The following is an 18022-nucleotide window of genomic DNA, read 5'->3' as shown; positions in this document are numbered from 1 at the left end:
ATTCTTTAAAGCAAGCCAATTGCTTCAAATGAAATGCATATCATGGCAAATTTTCAAGACTAACCTTTTGTGATCTCCAGACTTGTTGTTTAATCGTTGAGCCCTCTATTACATACAATTCCATAATATTGCTGAAGTTTTAGATAGGGCATTAGGAACAGGTTGTGAGAATGGAATTTGTGGACTCTGTATATCAGCCGTTGAATAGTACTGCATACTTCTTGCATATTCGTTTGATAAAGAAGCACTTTATATTGCCATATACAACCCTGAGAGTTCTTGCAATCATATTATTTATATTGGGGGTCTATTCAGTTTGATGAAATGCACATTATTATTGTAGTTATGATGGTAATTTAGTAGAAGTCAAAGTATAAATTGTGCTGAATAATACCACAATTAACAAAATAGCAATATACAACAGCAACAGAAGAAATTTAAAAAGACAAGCCCGTTGTTTGGAGGCTGTGAGCTCATATTTTGATGGGTGGGGGGGGGGGGGAGCGGGAGACTATGTGGGTTTGGGGAGGGGGGGGGTCATCTGACGTTCATGAATAGGGAGTCAAACATTATCAGTCTCCCCAGCCAAGCGCTCTCATGTTAATACATTTGGTGGGGGTGGGGCTGCAGACACACTGATCACTGATGAAATTTACATCCCTAAGTAAATAAGTAAATAAATCAAGTAGAGGCAGTGAATGTGCTAATCAGGCAGGACACGGTGGTTAGCGTGCTGCCGGGAAACTTTGCTCATGTAATATTCAGCAATGGAGGGTAAAAGGGCAGGCCAGAGTTATTGGTTTCAGTCCGGTTGCCCCCTTTAATCAATGCTGCCTGCATCCCTTTATTAAAATTATTAGCTCAGCACTATCTCTTACTATAATTTTATCTCCTTGCCTACTTGAAATTGTGACCTGCTCTTGGCTCTTTATTTGCTCGGGGCAGCACTAACCACAAAAAGTTCAGCTCCCATTTATTATTTTAGAGGGAGAGGATTGTTTGAAACCAGGCTAAGCGTGGTGGATATTGGATGTTAGATCTAAACACAGCTGCATTTGGAGTCTCAACCCAGCTGTTGTATTTTTTGCCTCAGATTAAAAAAATCTTTCTATGTTGTGTAAATGTTTTTATATACTTTGGCATATAAAAACTTGCTATGAAAATCATTTGTACATATCTATCGAGTGTTTCAAAAGCATATGTACACTCATTGACATCTGTCGTCTATTTACTATGAGTCGGATCTCTCTATAGGCTAATGGAGGTCCTAAAACAGGGTGGCTAATATATTTCGGTAACCTTTAGTTCTTTCTGCGGGTGTGAGATGGATCACATGCAGATGACGGGTTTCACTGTGTCTAATTAGTAGCACAATGGAGCTTTTTTATCCATTAAGTTATTCTGTTGCTCTGTTTCTCATACCCAAAGTTAATAAAAATAAATAAATAAATAAAATTATGTATGGAGGATTTAGAACATGGCAGGCTCCGGGTGTTCTGTGGAAGGTCTAGATAAAAGATGGTAACTGGCTGATATGACAAAATGAGGCATCTGAGCTGCCTTATTAGTGCTTGTCTGAGGTATTGTGTTTAAGTACCTAATCTAACCTAATGAGCACTCTGTCATTTTCCAATGTTAGATCTCGCACTTTTGTTTCTCATCTAATCTACTATAAATTAAGCAGCTCCTCTCTCTATACATAGCTTCACCATTTATCAAGATACTTTGTACGTCTGGTTGAATGTTCAACATTGCAAGACTGATCATTAGCTTGAATAAAAACAATGAAAAGAAAGCATTAAAGGTGTCTTGTGTATTTTATTATCTGAGACATTATACATTATAATCAGTGTTTTAATCATGTCCCTTTCTTTGTTCTCATCAGGCCTGGATGCGATGAACGCCTCATGTAGGCATCAGCATGGAAACCTGTGAGTCTCCCGTGGTTTCTGGGACAGAAGATGGGCTTGGCTCCTCCACCACCTCCCAGCAGCGGCACCATTCACAACCCTGGAACGATCACCCTAACGCACAGGTTTCACCCTGTAACCAGCCCTCTTCTTTGGAGCCCTTGTCTCTCTCTGCATCCCACCCAGCTCATCTCCAGAATCCCAGCACGCCCCGTGAGACTGTGAGAGAGCTGCAGCAACAACAAACACTTTCACAGACTCCCAGCGATAGTTCCACTACCGGACGGCTGCAGCTGAAAAGAGAAGGGTTAGAGGAGGAGGAGGAGGAGGAGCAGGAGGGAGTGAGCTGTGGAGAAGAGGACGAAGATTTGGAAGACTTGGACGAAATGGAGATTGACAACTGTTTCCCAAGTCTGCAGCCCTTCCCTGGTGTACCCATGGTGCCAAGCGGAGGGGGCATGCCCATGCTCATGCGGCAACAACCCTCCCATCGGAGGGGAGTCACAGAGAGTGGGAGTGAAGGAGAGGAAGAGGAGGAAGAAGAGAGTAGTGACGTGGAAAACCTGGCTGGAGAGATAGTCTACCAGCCTGATGGATCTGCATACATTGTGGAGAGCCTCAGCCAGCTGATCCAAAGTGATGGGAGCATGGAACCAGGCCTGCTCTCCTCAAACTCTCTCCCCAGTGGGGGAAAGCCAGGGGAACCTGCAGGGACCTCTTCTTCAGTATACCCTCAAATTATCAACACGTTCCACATAGCCTCATCTTTTGGAAAATGGTTCGGCTCCTCAGACCAAGGTTTCCCCAATACCTCAACCTTGGCAGGCCTCAGTCCTGTCCTGCACAGTTTCCGCGTCTTTGATGTGCGGCACAAAAGCAACAAGGATTACCTAAACAGCGATGGGTCAGCCAAGAAGTCCTGCGTATCCAAAGATGTTCCCAACAATGTGGATTTCTCCAAATTTGATGGCCTGGCCCTGTACGGCAAAGGCAAGCCCATACTCATGTGTTTCCTCTGTAAGTTGTCCTTCGGCTACGCACGCTCTTTTGTCACTCACGCAGTCCACGATCATCGTATGACCCTGTGTGAGGATGAGCGCAGGCTTTTAGGTGACAAGCATGCGTCAGCCATTATACAGGGCATCGGCAAGGACAAAGAGCCACTCGTTAGCTTCCTAGAACCAAAAAATAAGAACTCTCCTCCACCGCCCACCCTGGTACCAATGAACTCAGGCCAGAGCTTCTATGGCACGTTCAGTGGGGTTCATTTAGAAGAGGGAGGCAGAAGTGAAGGAGGTGAGAGCCTCCTAAACAAAGACTTTGATTCGGGTCTCCAGCAACAAGCCCTCTTCACGTTGGGGGGCCTTGGCAGCCCTAAAACACCCTCCCTTACCTCAACCCCAGGCCCAGCCAAAGACTCCAGCACTCTGTCCAAGATGCAGGGTAGGAGAACAGAGGGGACTGTGGGGAAAGAGGGGACTCATAGAGGGGAGGATGGGGATGCAGGAACCTGTGAAATTAAGGCTCTCCTTACGGGTGAGGATATGGCCTCAGAGGAGGAGGAGGAGGAGCTTCTTTTAGAAGAGGATGAAGAGTTAGAGGATGAAGGCCCTGCGGTGGCCTGTAGTGGAAGTAGCAGCATTGGCGGATTTGTGGGGGAACCGGCTGTCTCAAACCAAAGCATCTCCAAATCTCCTTTATTAATGCCTAGTAGCACTCTCCAGCCTTCTGCTTGTCTCTCTGCAGCGAGCCCCGCACTGAGCTGCAAAGCCTCTGCTTCCATGTCTTCTTCCTCAATCGTGGGGTCAGAGGAGGGGGTAGCTGCAGATGGTGGGGGGAGGACTTCAGAAGTCCCTCAGAGCTTTAACTGCCAGGGGACCACAGTCCCTGTGGCACTGGTGGCAGCTGCTGGTAGAGGAGGTGAAGAGGATGGGGTTGCATGCTCCTCTGCGAGCACATCCTCCCCTCTTGCCTCCAATGCCGCTGCTGAGGAAAGTGCCAATCGAGATAGTGCCACAGCTCCTGAACCAAATGAATGCCCAGCAGATGGAGATGATGACAGCGGTATCCTTCTCCACCACCACCTTCACCACCATCATCACCACCCGCACCCTTCACCAAATGCCCACACACACCCCCATCATGCAGCTGCTTGTGACATGTCAGGAATGGGTGAGTGCACCCAGAACCATGGGGCTGGGGGCAATGGAGGAAGTGGGGTGGAGTGCCCCAAGTGTGATACTGTCCTAGGTTCCTCACGCTCATTGGGTGGCCATATGACTATGATGCACTCACGTAATTCCTGCAAGACACTGAAGTGTCCCAAGTGCAACTGGCACTACAAATACCAGCAGACCCTAGAGGCCCACATGAAGGAGAAGCACCCTGACTCTGGAGGCTCCTGCATGTACTGCAGCAGTGGACAGAGCCATCCCCGCCTGGCCCGTGGGGAGAGCTACACCTGTGGCTACAAGCCTTTCCGCTGTGAGGTGTGCAACTATTCCACTACTACCAAAGGAAACCTAAGCATCCATATGCAGTCTGACAAGCATCTTAATAACATGCAGACGTTACAGAATGGAGGCTCTATTCCAACCGCTGGTGAACAGGTGTTTGGGCATGCGCCCAGTGGGGTGGTGCCTGTTTCCTCTGCTACCCAGGCAAGCAGCCATCACCCTAGTCACCACCACCACCACCACCCAGCCCAGTCCTCCACCCACATGACAGGGCCCTGTGGTGCCCCCTCACCTACCAAGCCAAAAAGCAAACCCACCTGGAGATGTGAGGTATGCGACTATGAGACCAATGTAGCACGTAACCTGCGCATTCACATGACGAGCGAGAAACACATGCACAACATGATGCTGCTACAACAGAACATGACCCAAATGCAGCATGGCAGGCTTGGTCTAGGGACCATGCCTTCACCCTCAGAGGCTGAGCTATACCAGTACTACTTGACCCAGAACATGAGTCTGCCTCCAGGCCTTAAGATAGACCCCACTGGAGCTGATGCCCAGTTCTTACTTGGAGGTTTTCATCTGGACCCCAACATGGCGGCACTGACCCCAGCACTAGGTGAGTTTAATGAAATGCATAGAGTTAACCTGTTTTATCTGACCTGCCTCAAAATTTCATTTATATTATATGGCTAGGCGATAAATATATGTATATTTAAAAAAAAAAAAAATTTATATTGATGATAAACTTTAAGTAATGTTCTATATTTAGCCTTTGCTGTACATCTAGATAATGCAGACAATCTACATTCAGGTACGTCTCGCTAAAAACACAAGCAGTTCGGCAAAGTTATACAAGCAACTTGTTACCTGAATCACAGTCATGTAATCAGCCTGTTAGGAAGTATTAGCAGGCTAGCGGTTACCTAGCCCTTCTGTCATGAAAACCTATAATGAGGCTCAGTAGCCGCTAGCTAGCTATTCGGCTAATATGATATTGTTGTGCACCAAACAAGAAAGCAATTGTCAGTGGAATACAGCTATGAAATGTGCTCTCGTCCTAATAAAACTTCTGCTGTTGTAGCCCATCCGCCTCAAGGTTCGACGTGTTGTGTATTCCGAGATGCTGTTCTGCTCACTACAATTGTGCAGCGTTGTTATCGGAGGTACCATTCTCGAAACTCTAGAGACTGTTGTGTGTGAAAATCCCAGGGGATCAGCAAATACAAAAATACTGAAACCAGCCCGTCTGGCACCAACAATCATGCCACGGTTTACTGTTTACTGAGCTTAACTTAAATTATTTCTTTTTTATGGGGGACAGGAATACATTTTTGAATTCCACATGCTGTATTTTTTATTTGTTCCCATATGTTTGATTTCTAGATTCACTTTTGCTACATTATTATCTCCACCCATACAAACATGGCCAATTCAATCATTTTAATTATACATGCTTGAAATTCTGTATGTGGGATTTGTAGATTCACTCTTGCTACTTCATTATCTCCACCCATACAAACAGCCACAAACTCTTTATTTCCTCTTCAAGCTGGCAGCTCTCTGTCTCTGCCTGTAGCCATCAGGCATACCTGCCTTGTTTAACATGCACTCACCCTCTTAAACAACTGTTGAAAGGTGTTTGAGGGAGGCTAAGAGAGAGAAATAAAGAAGAGACACAAATAAGACTGAATTGTAATTAAAGGGCAGCGAGTGTTGGTATGCAGTGAGTCAAGGACCACTCAACACAGTGTGTGGAAAACAAATTGTGTTTGAGGGGAAAATCATGTTCTGTATATGAAAGGTGCACTCCTCAGTCCTGAAAAGAATTGACTTGAGCGACATCAGTGAAATCTCTGTCACTGAGGTGAGATATTTAAACTAGAGCTGTCAGAATTAACATGTTAACGCATGTGATTAAAGTTTAATGCGTTCATTTTTCTTTATCGCGATTAATGCATTTACCATGAAAATAGCATAAACACTTGTTGGGAGGGCGGAACCTTTATGTGTCTGCCCCAGAGTCATTACGCTGACAGACACTTTACAACACGCAGACACAACAGTGTTTCCGTGTCAGTGATAAAATGGACCAATGCACTGATACTACTCGGTAGTACTCGTATCGGGCCGATACTGGGGGGTAAATACTCGTACTTGGTATCGGTGTCATCATTTCATATTTCTGAGTACGAGTACATTAATATAATGACGTGGTTGCACATGTGTGCATAGTGCTTCTAAGACCAGTTTGAAAACATGAGAAATATTTTAATGTTTAAACCATTTAAATCTAGATCATCAGTTTTTATTTTATTTTGTCCATCTTTACCTGATAAATGTGGATTCTCTCACGTGTATGCACCTTCTCTCTCTCTCTCTCTCTCTCTCTCTCTCTCTCTCTCTCTCTCTCTCCCTCCCTCCCTCCCTCCTGTTTTATCTGTATTTTACGGATAATTCCAAATATCATTTTGACAGATAAAAGACATCATGAAAGTTAAAGAAATCATTTGAAACTAATGCGTGAGTTTTCATTTAATCCGCCTTCTCTCTCTCCGCACATTTTTGTTTGAGGGAGGGAAAAAAAAAGAGTGCTATGATCAGACTCGCGCCAGAGATCTTCTGTTATAGTGATAACAACCATTGCGGTTCATCATAGAAGAGAGTGCAACGGCTAGTAATGGTCATCTAGCGTGTTACGACAGTAAGACACCGTTTATGGATACCATACAAATCAATGGGGAGAGTCGTAATCTCACACCTACATGTCTTCTGTGACTTCTCTCACCCAATTTGGAATGCCCAATTCCCTGTGCGCTCTAAGTCCTCGTGGTCGCGTAGTGATTCGCCTCAATCCGGCTGGCGGAGGATGAATCCCAGTTGCCTCTGCATCTGAGACCACCAACCCGTGCATCTTATCACGTGGCTTGTTGAGCGCGTTGCCACAGAGACATAGCGCGTGTGGAGGCTTCACGCCATCCACCGCGGCATCTGCGCTTAACTCGCCACGCTGCCCCACCGAGAACGAACCACATTATAGCGACCACGAGGAGGTTACCCCATGTGACTCTACCCTCCCTAGCAACCGGGCCAGTTTGGTTGCTTAGGAAACCTGGCTGGAGTCACTCAGCACGTTCTGTGACTTTTTTCTTAATAAATCGCAATTTTATCATATGAAACTCATAGTTTACAACAAACAGATTATTTAGTGTAAATCATGTTTAAGATTAGCGGACAGGCAGTCAGTTCATTCAACATCGTGAAGCATCTTCTCCATTTACATCTATTCAAAACAACGGCCTCTTGTCTCCTCGCCAGCGTATGACCATAGAATGTCTATAGGACCTCCACATTAAGCTATTCTATGCTAACTTTGAAGGCTTAACTTTCAGAAGGGCTCCGCACATGCCAGATGGTCATGGTTACCATAAACGCAGCAACTCCAAAAATCATATGTTACATGTAAAGACAAAGCTGGAAAAAATGATGGGAGTTACTGTCTGTCACTTTACTTCAGCCCAATAACAACACAGTATAAAGCAATTAAACAGACATTGAATTCAGTCAGGCTCAACACAACAAACCGAGAACAATCAATCAATACTAAAGCTGCACTGTCTTCATGAATGTACAGAACAATATGGATAAAATAATGATAAAGCATGAATAACGTGTATGCATTAGCTGGGATACATTTAAAGGTAAGCTACACCCTATTAAAACAGTCCTGAATTGTCATTTTTAATGACTGAAAACGCTAATATTGGCAATATTAAGATATCAAATGCATATAGAATTGCATATGTTTACAAACACAACTATTCGTATCAGTACTCGGTATGGGTTGATATCCAAAACTAGGTACTTGGTCCTTGTATCGGCCTTCAAAAATTGGTATCAGTGCACTTCTAGTCTTAACTATCACCAAAACGCATGAGACATTTTTTTTCTACACATGCTTTTCATGTGTAGTTCAAATTGGCGCTCGATGATAGCGTTGACGCTCTAACGCGAATCATGAATGTTGCTTCATGATTCATGATGTAGGAAACCGGATAGCCACAGTCTACCAACAGATTAAAATTATGGAGGATGAGACTTTAAGAGATTTAATGTCTATTGCAATGAAAATGCAACCTATGGGGAGACTAGATATTTTAATTAGTCAACCTCTCACTTAGACTTTGGGGAAAAAAAACTCTTTTGAAGAGATTTTTAACAAAGTCAACCCTGAATCAGTTTTAGAGTTCTTATCCAAAATAAATGTAAAAAACCTTTTTTTTTTTTTTTTTTTTTTTTTTTTAAATCACCTCTTAAAATACAGTATTTTAAATTGTTTTCACCTTGAAAATAGCCTTGGAAGCTGGCATGGCATAAAATTACTAACTAACGAACAAATTAACTTTGGTGCTATATTATTTGATTTGGTGCTATTTTAGAGGGCTTTGTTTGGAAATTGTAATAAACCATTATATTGTTACATGCTGTTTTGTTTTCTTAAGATGGAAATAAAGCATTTTGACATGAAAAGAAGTGTATAGTGTCAAATTTCTGCACTTTCAAAATCTGTTAATCACGATTAACAACAAAAAATTAAGTGTTTAATTATAATTAAACATTTTAACTGATATACAGTATAATGAAGCAGTCAGTGACAACCCTTTCAGTGTGTAGTTTTCCAGAAATAATGGCATGGTGCCATAACACAGCCATCATGCTTGGTCTAACACCCAAAGCTAGAGGAATAGTTTGTTTGTTTATGTTTGTGTGAAGGTTGACGCAGCTTAAAAAAAAAAAAAAAAAAAAAAAAAAAGCATAGCTGATACATTAGATTTATGAGGATGGGTTTTTAATGTATCAAGAGTCAGAGATGTGCATACACAGACAAAGAGAGTGTGAAGGACAGGCACACACATCTTCCTAACAATCAAGCGTCAGTTTACTTTTCTCATCCACTGTTTCTCATTCTGTATGGGTCATTTTGGCTGGGAAATTCCCCCTTTTGCTGCCCCTGTGTTTCTCGTGAAAGAAAGTGTGACAGAGTAAGCTGGGGCTGTCCTCTAGGCTGCCACTAAACATAGCTGTTTTATGTCATTGCTATGCAACAATGTTTTCCTGCTATTTTAATTGTTGCTATATTTTGGCATGGTCAAAAGGGCCTAGTGAGGGGAATTCAGAAGCATAGCGGAGAATTTGGTGTGCCAGCTACAAGCCCTCAATTTGCACAGACTTGTCTCAAACTGTTGCCAGTTCAAAGACGTGAACAGGAATTGATTGCCATGACTAATTCTTTTATTCATCCTCCCTCTTCTAGCCATTTGGTTGATTTTCCAGTGAGGGAATGTTCAATACGCATATTACAGGGAAGAAATGACATGTCATTAGGCTTATAAAGTACAATGGTGTCATTACACAAACAATTTGGAATGTTCAGTCCACTCAAATATATTTAAAGTCAGACACAACAAGACATGAATATTTAGAACAAGAACAATTAGAAACAGTTTTCTGTATTCAGGGTTGATATTATCAATTATCAAGATTATAAGGCAATATGCTAAAGATTCTGAATTCTGAATATAATCTATAGATTTACAGGTGTATAGATCAGAGGTGTATCAAAGAAAAATAAATGGCTTTGTTAATCAATAAGAGCACATTAATAGCGGCTGTAAGAGTATTAAAGAGATGTTTACTCGGATAACTCAAAGAGAAGAGCATCAAATGGCAGAAGACCTGAAAACTACAATTTAAAATGAGAAACTTTGAAGGTAAAAGATTAAGAGTGGAAAAAAGAGTGTGATAGAGATGGTTTGAACTGTGTGTGGTGGATCTGGGAATGATTTAGGGGGGGTTGTCAGGGTCTCCTGTCCCTGCTGTAAAAGCTAAAGGTAATGGTGAAATGAGCAGGCCACATGCTGCCCCAATAAATAAAAAGAGCTGCTGGAATTAATTTAGTGTAAAGCCATACAGGTTCAGTCTGGCAACTGACATATTGAACATAAGCAGGCAGAGGCAAAAATGGCTATGCAACACTTGCCTCCAAATATCAGCCTCGTCCCCAAACCCCAAAATGTTTTTTTTTTTTTTTTGGCTCATGCATTTTCTATTTAATAAAAAAAAATAAAAAAAAGCTTTGAGTGGGAATAACCTGGAAGGTGTTTCTATATATCGATTTGTTCAATCAAAGGTGAAAAAACCAGAGGGTTCTGAAAAAGGAGGGGTCTCATTTTTTTATTATTTCATGAAAAAAGGTCTGGTTGATTTACAGTATAATTTGCTGGGGAATGCTTTAGTTCTTCGGTAATGATTGAATAACTTTATTTTTGCGCCACAGCTCAAAGCCTCTGGGGTTGATTTAATGGTGAGGCTATGAAAGTGCACCAATTCAAACAGGACTGTGTAAATCCACACCTCCACTCTCTCTTTTCTTCTCACTTTTTTCTCTCAGCTCAAAGGAAGGCAATCTTGATTTAATAAAATTATGTAGATAAATATACTCATGCACATTATTCTCTGAGGGCTGTAGGAGCCGGAGTGCAAATCCACTTTGACTGCACAGACAAACAAGGCTCTTTGTTAAAAAGGCTGAATTATGCACATTTTCCCAGGACATTCCTAAACCTTTCTTGCACAGAAAACAATTCCTGCACACATGAAATGCACAACCCTCACTTTTACATTGTATTGGATCATATATACAAGTTATTATATATGACTTTATACTGTATATGACTAGCACTGATCTCTGTTTGTGTCCTCTACCCCCAGTTGGAGGGGACATGGCCATGGACTTACGCCTGGGCGGGGGACAGCTGGTCTCAGAGGAGCTGATGACCCTGGGCGAAAGCTTATCCCAGACCAGCGACCCCTCCCTCAAACTCTTCCAGTGTGCTGTGTGCAACCGCTTCACAACCGACAACCTGGACGTGTTGGGTCTGCACATGAATGCCGAACGCTCGCTACCCGAGGACGAGTGGAGGGCAGTGGTGGGCGACTCGCACCAATGCAAGCTGTGCCACTACACCACGCAACTCAAGGCCAACTTCCAGCTGCACTGCAAGACTGACAAGCACGTGCAGAAGTACCAGCTGGTAGCGCACATCAAAGAGGGCGGCAAGGGCAACGAGTGGCGTCTCAAGTGCGTGGCCATCGGCAACCCTGTGCACCTCAAATGCAACGCCTGCGACTACTACACCAACAGCTTGGAGAAGTTGAGGATGCACACGGTCAACACTCGTCACGAGGCCAGTCTCAAGTTGTACAAGGTGAGTGACTGAAATAAGAATGAGAAAGAAGAAATGATAACAAATAAGATTTTTCACTTCATTGCCTCGTTCTTGTTAGGACAAAGTGTAGCCCGATTCCACAGGTTTTAAACACACATCCAGTCTACTGTATGACTGAATCGACCAGCACTTTCCGTCTCTACTGCCGACGATGAGTGATGGGCCGGTGCAGTATATTAAGGCCTAATGTGCATGCAGCTTATAGGGGAGAACAGGGGCACTTGGAGGGAGGGAGGAACATGGCAGGTCAGCAGGGTGGGGAGAAGGGCAGCTGATGAAATTGCTGGAAGAGAGGATGAAGAAATGTGAAGAGACAGAGGTTTGGTGCTAATACTGTTCGGAGTGGGAAGGGCAGAATCGCTCTCGACAGCCATATTGATTTTCGTCGGACTCGGAGCTTCACCTTTTACTCTAATCATTCCATAATAGCCAATGGATGAACACTCTCTGAACAAATGGCCATAAATCTAACAGGCCTGATTCCATTTAGGCACCTATCCTGTGTGTCTGCAAGCTCCGGTCAGGCTGTGTTTAACCTAGACTGGCACGACTACACACAGGGACTTCTCTCCTTAAAGCTGTCTGTCTTTCTTTCTTTCTTTCTCTCACTCTCTTAACGACTTCCACCCATTGCAGCTACACATCACAGCCCATGCATAATTAAACCTTTATTTACACTTAACTTTCAAGTGTTATACTCGTTGATAGTGAATGAAAGCAAACAATATCTGTCATTGCGTTTTATTCAGGGAATATGTTTAATGTCAACATGAAATGACATTCGCAACCCATTTTACTTCCGTTATGTGATATACTTATGAATGAAACAGAATATTAAACGTAAAAAATGTAGGACAGGACTTTTATTACCTACAACAGTAGCCTAAATACCTAATAACAATATCTAAATTGCTATTTAGATCTTGGTTAACATTATTTTCCCCTCCCATATGGCCTATGTGATGTCAGCTAAAAAGGAAAGTAGTTTTGAAAGGTACAGAAAAGTTATGAAATTTTGATGAAAGATATATTTTTTTTTTATTTAGAATAATGTGCACTGATTAATTTTTCCTGTAAGATTCTTGACCCCAACATAAGGTATACACTCGTACATAGACATACTTTCTTACATGCACACACTTGCCCTCAGTATCCTGTACTTCACAGCTCATTATGTCACAACCAACTCTACAAAAAAACAGGATGAAGAATGTAATTTACACTGGAGTTTAATCACATTAGACATCTGTGATAAAACACAGCAACTTCTAAAGGTCTTGTTTCTCTCCCCAAATTCTCTCCCCAAATTCTCTCCCCAAGTTACTCTCTCCTTGCCTATTTTTGTGGGCACTTTAATCTACTTCCCCTAGTTTTCTCTGTTCCCTTTTAGCAACCTTTACTGTGAGAGTATATATATATAAAAAAGGGACACTGAAAGGGACTAACAGACATTTCTTTTTTCTAGTTTTTTTAGTTTTTTTTTTTTTTTTTTTTTTTTTTAGTCCAAATTAATGGAACACATTTTGAATCAATTATCAATATTCTTAAAAATGAAAAAATAAAAAAAAAATTGCAAAATTGGTTTTGGTTGGCACAACCTCTGAACGTAATAGCTCTTGGTTCCTTCCAAGGTTTCTAATTCATAGGTTTTTCTTGCCACTGTTGCCTTTGGTTTGCTCACTGGATGGTTTGTAGGGTACTGTTTTTAATTTTTTCTCTAAAGCTGCTTTTTTCCACCTATGGCTTCATTGCAATGTTCCTGTTTGTGAACTCCCAGATATCTTCCAGGATCATCAAGGTTGGTCATTACCTTAGCCCTAGGCTGTAGGGATCTTGGTCAGCTGTTCCCCGTAGGAGCTAGTGTGTAATGTCAATTAAGGGAGGGCCAAAAACAGCTTCCTCTGCATCTGGAGATAAAAAGCCAACAAGCCTGAACCGGGATGGCCTGCCCCTGCTCAAGCCGGGACACGCATGCTGCATATTTACAAATACCACAATGGTTCAGATATGTAACACAAGACTCCTGACGTGCTTGGCTGACCTGTGAAGGCAGAACTATAGTCATGGGCTTCATGTTGCTCCAGGCATGGTTTTAGACCCAGGGAGCCATATTGAGCTTTAGCATCAATGGCAAGCAATACCAGAATAATATCTTATCTAGCTATTGATGGCATTTTATTGTGCTGCATGGAGCTGTTTTTCCAGGAAATTTGAGATTCCACCCCATACTGACTTTAATAAAGTGAACTAGTTGCATGAGAGCATCTTAGACACACCATAATTTTCCTTCCTCTGCTGTCTTTCCATTTAAATGGATAGTGTTGCAAACCTGCAAAAACTTACTTTCTTCCATAGAACACAAAAGGAAATGTTGTGTTACTGCAGTATGTTAGTTACTATCCACTTCCAATGTATGGTAAAAAAAAAAAAAGAGAGAGAGAGAGAAAAAAGATGCAATGAATGTGAATTGTTACCTGAGACCCACATACTGCCTATCATCTCCTGTGTTCCACAAAATAAAGTCATGGGTTTGGAACAACAAATGATGACAGAATTTTCATTTTTGGGTGATCTATCCCTTTAAGGAAAGCGGGATGGCAGAGAAGAGACTATTCTGCCTGCAAATGTTAAATTCTCTGTGGCAGCTTAGAAATGTTCGACACATCCGAGCATGATAATTTGTAAGCTTTAAGCTGCTTAAAATGGTTTCTCAGCCCTAAAAGCTCCACAGATCCGAACTGAGGGGAAGATAGAGTAGAGTTGACTGACTTGAGAGCAGTATCAGCCATGTAAGCAAGCAACTTCCATCAGTGGCAACTGAGCTACCCACAAACTAAGAAATTCACAGCTTGAGTTATAGATGTTGTGCATGACATACAACTGTGATTAGAGGATGATAAGCATATGCTGCTGCTGAGGTTTTGCTGTAGCACTGGTTTCTAACCCCGCAATGCCACAAGCTTCACTTTGCAATGAATTTATAGCCGTATAGACTGGCTCACACCAACAGTGCGATTTGCTAGCTCAGCTAGGCGGACTGTGCAAGTGGTAAAACAGAAAAGGAAAGGGGAAAACACTATTTATCCCTTCCAAATGAAATCTGGTACAAAATGCAAAATCTTTGGACCTCCTGCTGGGAGAAAATAAATCAAGTCAGCATAAACAGGCCGTAAGATGTGGTAGATCCTTGGGACACTTTGCCCAAATCAAACCGGTTTGCATTAAACAGGCCCTTTGTGTGCACAGCTCTGTAAATTGGAGCCTGTAATTACTGGAATTAAAAAGGAAGGTTTAAACTGAAGGCTAAGCTGGATGGGATAATTTGAGAGTCTGTGGTATGCGGCACATATTAGGGCTTTCTAAAAATACGCCTTCCCCCACCACCCCACTGGTTGGAATGTTCCAAAAGCCTTCGGAAAGCTTGGGAGAATTGTCCTGACCGCATGGACTGGTGATGCTTCCTGACTTTGGGATCTGGGGTACAGGATCGAGTCCATCTCTGGTTTCAGACACGCCCGTCAGTCATTTTTGCGCACGTCTCTGAACTTTTACCTTCCACTGTTCCCTCAGAGTTCCCGCTCACTGGCTGCTTTGTAGTGGCAAGGATGATGTCATGATGGTCTTTTTTAAGCGCTTGCATATGGGCTATACTACAACACTCAAGTCATCATACAGATTAGGCTTTTCACGTTCATTCTTGTGGAACCTGCAAAATGCATTGTCATAGAAAGCTGCCACACATGATTTATACGTTTTAAATCAACCTGAAATCAAAATGAACCCAATTTACTTTACGTAAGGTTTTATTTTTTAACATCAGTTAACGCAGTAGTTAATATGAACAATAAAAATGAACAGTACTTTTAAAGCATTTATAAATCTTGGTTAATGTTAATTTCTACATATACTTTAGGGCTGGGTATTGCCTTGCACCTCACAATACGATACGTATTGCAATTCACGTTACCGTTTAATATATTGTGATGCATCACAATATCATAATTTGATTTGATTGCGAATCAATTCAAACTCATTTGGGTATATTTCAGTTGTATACTGATGTCTGATGAAGAGCATGTAGCTCAAAACATTACATTTTTGTCTCTTGGTGAGCTCATTAAATTGATTTGGAAGTAACAGTTTGCCAACTTTTTTGTGTTTACATGATATGAATACTCAGTTTAATATAAATATCGAAAAATGGATCCTAAGTACAATATCATGAGAAAGTATCGCGATATATCGATATTTGATTGTATCGACACAGCCTTAATATACCTATAAACTGACATGAACAATAATATTTTGATAAATTAACATAACACTTCACATAAGGTTCTATTAGTTAACATTAGTTATCATGCACTTACAAGGAACAACATATATTTTGTTTACACCATTTGTTACTCTTTGTTAATTTACTACTATTCATTGTTCATGTTAGTTCAAAATACATTAAATAATGTTAACATATACAAATTTTAATTTTAACTTTTAATATACAACTTTTAGTGCAATATTATTAATTTTGTTAAAATAAGTGTTTGTTAGTTCATTTTAACTAATGCATTAATCAGAATCAGCTTTATTGCCTAGTATGCTTACACATACAAGGAATTTGTCTTGGTGACAGGAGCTTCCAGTGTACAACAATACAAAAACAGCAGCAAGACATAGATAATAATACAAAATAAAACTAATTATACACATACGTACATACACACATACACATGGGTAGTGCAAATCTAATACAATCTGTTATGTACAGTGCAAGTTTTTTTTTTTTTTTTTTTTTTTTAGAGGAATGAAATGGCAGAAGAGGTTGGATGTGTTGGATAAATATAAGGAAGACTAAACTGTGTATTGCACATAGTTATTGCTCAATGGGGCAATTTAGCTGTTCATGAGATGGATAGCCTGAGGGGAAAAAACTGTTCCTGTGCCTGACGGTTCTGGTGCTCAGAGCTCTGAAGCGTCGGCCAGAAGGCAACAGTTCAAAAAGGTAGTGGGCAGGGTGAGTGGGGTCCAGAGTGATTTTTCCAGCCTTTTAACTCACTCTGGAAGTGTATAGTTCTTGAAGGGGTGGCAGGGGGCAACCAGTAATCCTCTCAGCAGTCCAAAGTGTCCTTTGTAGTCTTCTGATATCTGATTTCATAGCTGAACAAAACCAGACAGTTATTGAAGTGCAGAGGACAGACTCAATGACTGCTGAGTAAAACTGTATCAGCAGCACCTGTCGCAGGTTGAATTTCCTCAGCTGGCAAAGGAAGTACAACCTCTGCTGGGCCTTTTTCACAATGGAGTCAATGTGGGTCTCCCACTTCAGGTCCTGTGAGATGGTAGTGCCCAGGAATCTGAATGACTCCACTGCTGCCACAGTGCTGTTTAGAATGGTGAGGGGGGACAGTGTTGGGGTGTTTCTCCTAAAGTCCACAATGATCTCTACCGTTTTGAGCATGTTCAGCTCCAGTTTGTTTTGACTACACCAGACAGACAGCCATTAAACCTTCCTTCTGTATGCAGACTCATCATCATCTTGAATGAGGCTGATGACAGTGGTGTCATCTGCAAACTTCAGGAGCTTGACAGAGGGGTCTTTGGCAATGCAGTCATTGGTGTAGAGGGAGAAGAGTAGTGGGGAGAGCACACATTCCTGGGGGGCACCAGTGCTGATTGTACAGGTGCTAGAAGTGAGTTTCCCCTGTCTCACAAGCTGCTGCCTGTCCGTCAGAAAGCTGGTAATCCACTGACAGATAGACATTGGAACAGAGAGTTGGTGTAATTTATTCTGGAGTATAGCTGGGATGGTGTTGAAAGCTGAACTGAAGTCTACAAAAAGGATCCTTGCATATGTCCCTGGTCTGTCCAGATGTTGCAGGATATGATGCAATCCTATGTTGACTGCATCATCCACAGACCTGTTTGCTCTAAGCAAATTGAAGGGGATCTAGAAAGGGTCCAGTGATGTTCTTCAGGTGGGCCAACACCAGTCTCTCAAATGATTGCATGACCACAGACATCAGGGCGACAGGTCTGTAGTCATTAAGTCCTGTGATTTTTGGTTTCTTTGGGACAGGAATAATGATTGAGTGTTTGAAGCAGCATGAGACTTCACACTGCTCCAGTGATCTATTGAAGATCTGTGTGAAGATGGGGGCCAGTTGGTTAGCACAGGATCGAAGACATGCTGGTGAGACGCCATCTGGGCCTGAAGCCTTCCTCGTCTTTTGTTTCCGAAAGACGCGGCTCACATCATCTTCAAAGATCTTAAGTGCAGGTTGAGTAGCAGGAGGGGGGTTGCAGGAGGTGTTGGTGTTTGTGTGAAGTGAAGGTCAGAGTGGGTGTGGGGTGTGAGATTGGGCCT

The 18022-nt window shown here is 42.1% G+C and overlaps 1 protein-coding gene across 2 annotated transcripts in view; it reads left to right on the top strand.

Moving 5' to 3' along the window:
- LOC127415626 (zinc finger homeobox protein 3-like) overlaps positions 1-18022 on the top strand; it is a 204358-nt gene that overhangs the window by 61163 nt on the left and 125173 nt on the right. For both annotated transcript variants that reach the window (XM_051654395.1, XM_051654386.1), the window contains exons 2-3: positions 1886-4988; positions 11141-11637. In XM_051654395.1, the coding sequence (XP_051510355.1) occupies positions 1922-4988; positions 11141-11637 (3564 nt within the window). In that variant the 5' untranslated portion in view covers positions 1886-1921. The remainder of the gene's footprint in view (positions 1-1885; positions 4989-11140; positions 11638-18022) is intronic.

This window comes from Myxocyprinus asiaticus, chromosome 2 (genome assembly GCF_019703515.2).
Source record: "Myxocyprinus asiaticus isolate MX2 ecotype Aquarium Trade chromosome 2, UBuf_Myxa_2, whole genome shotgun sequence".
Taxonomy (NCBI): Eukaryota; Metazoa; Chordata; class Actinopteri; order Cypriniformes; family Catostomidae; genus Myxocyprinus; species Myxocyprinus asiaticus.
The sequence above is the reverse complement of the archived record's forward strand: the minus strand, read 5'-3'. Positions and strand labels throughout refer to the sequence as shown.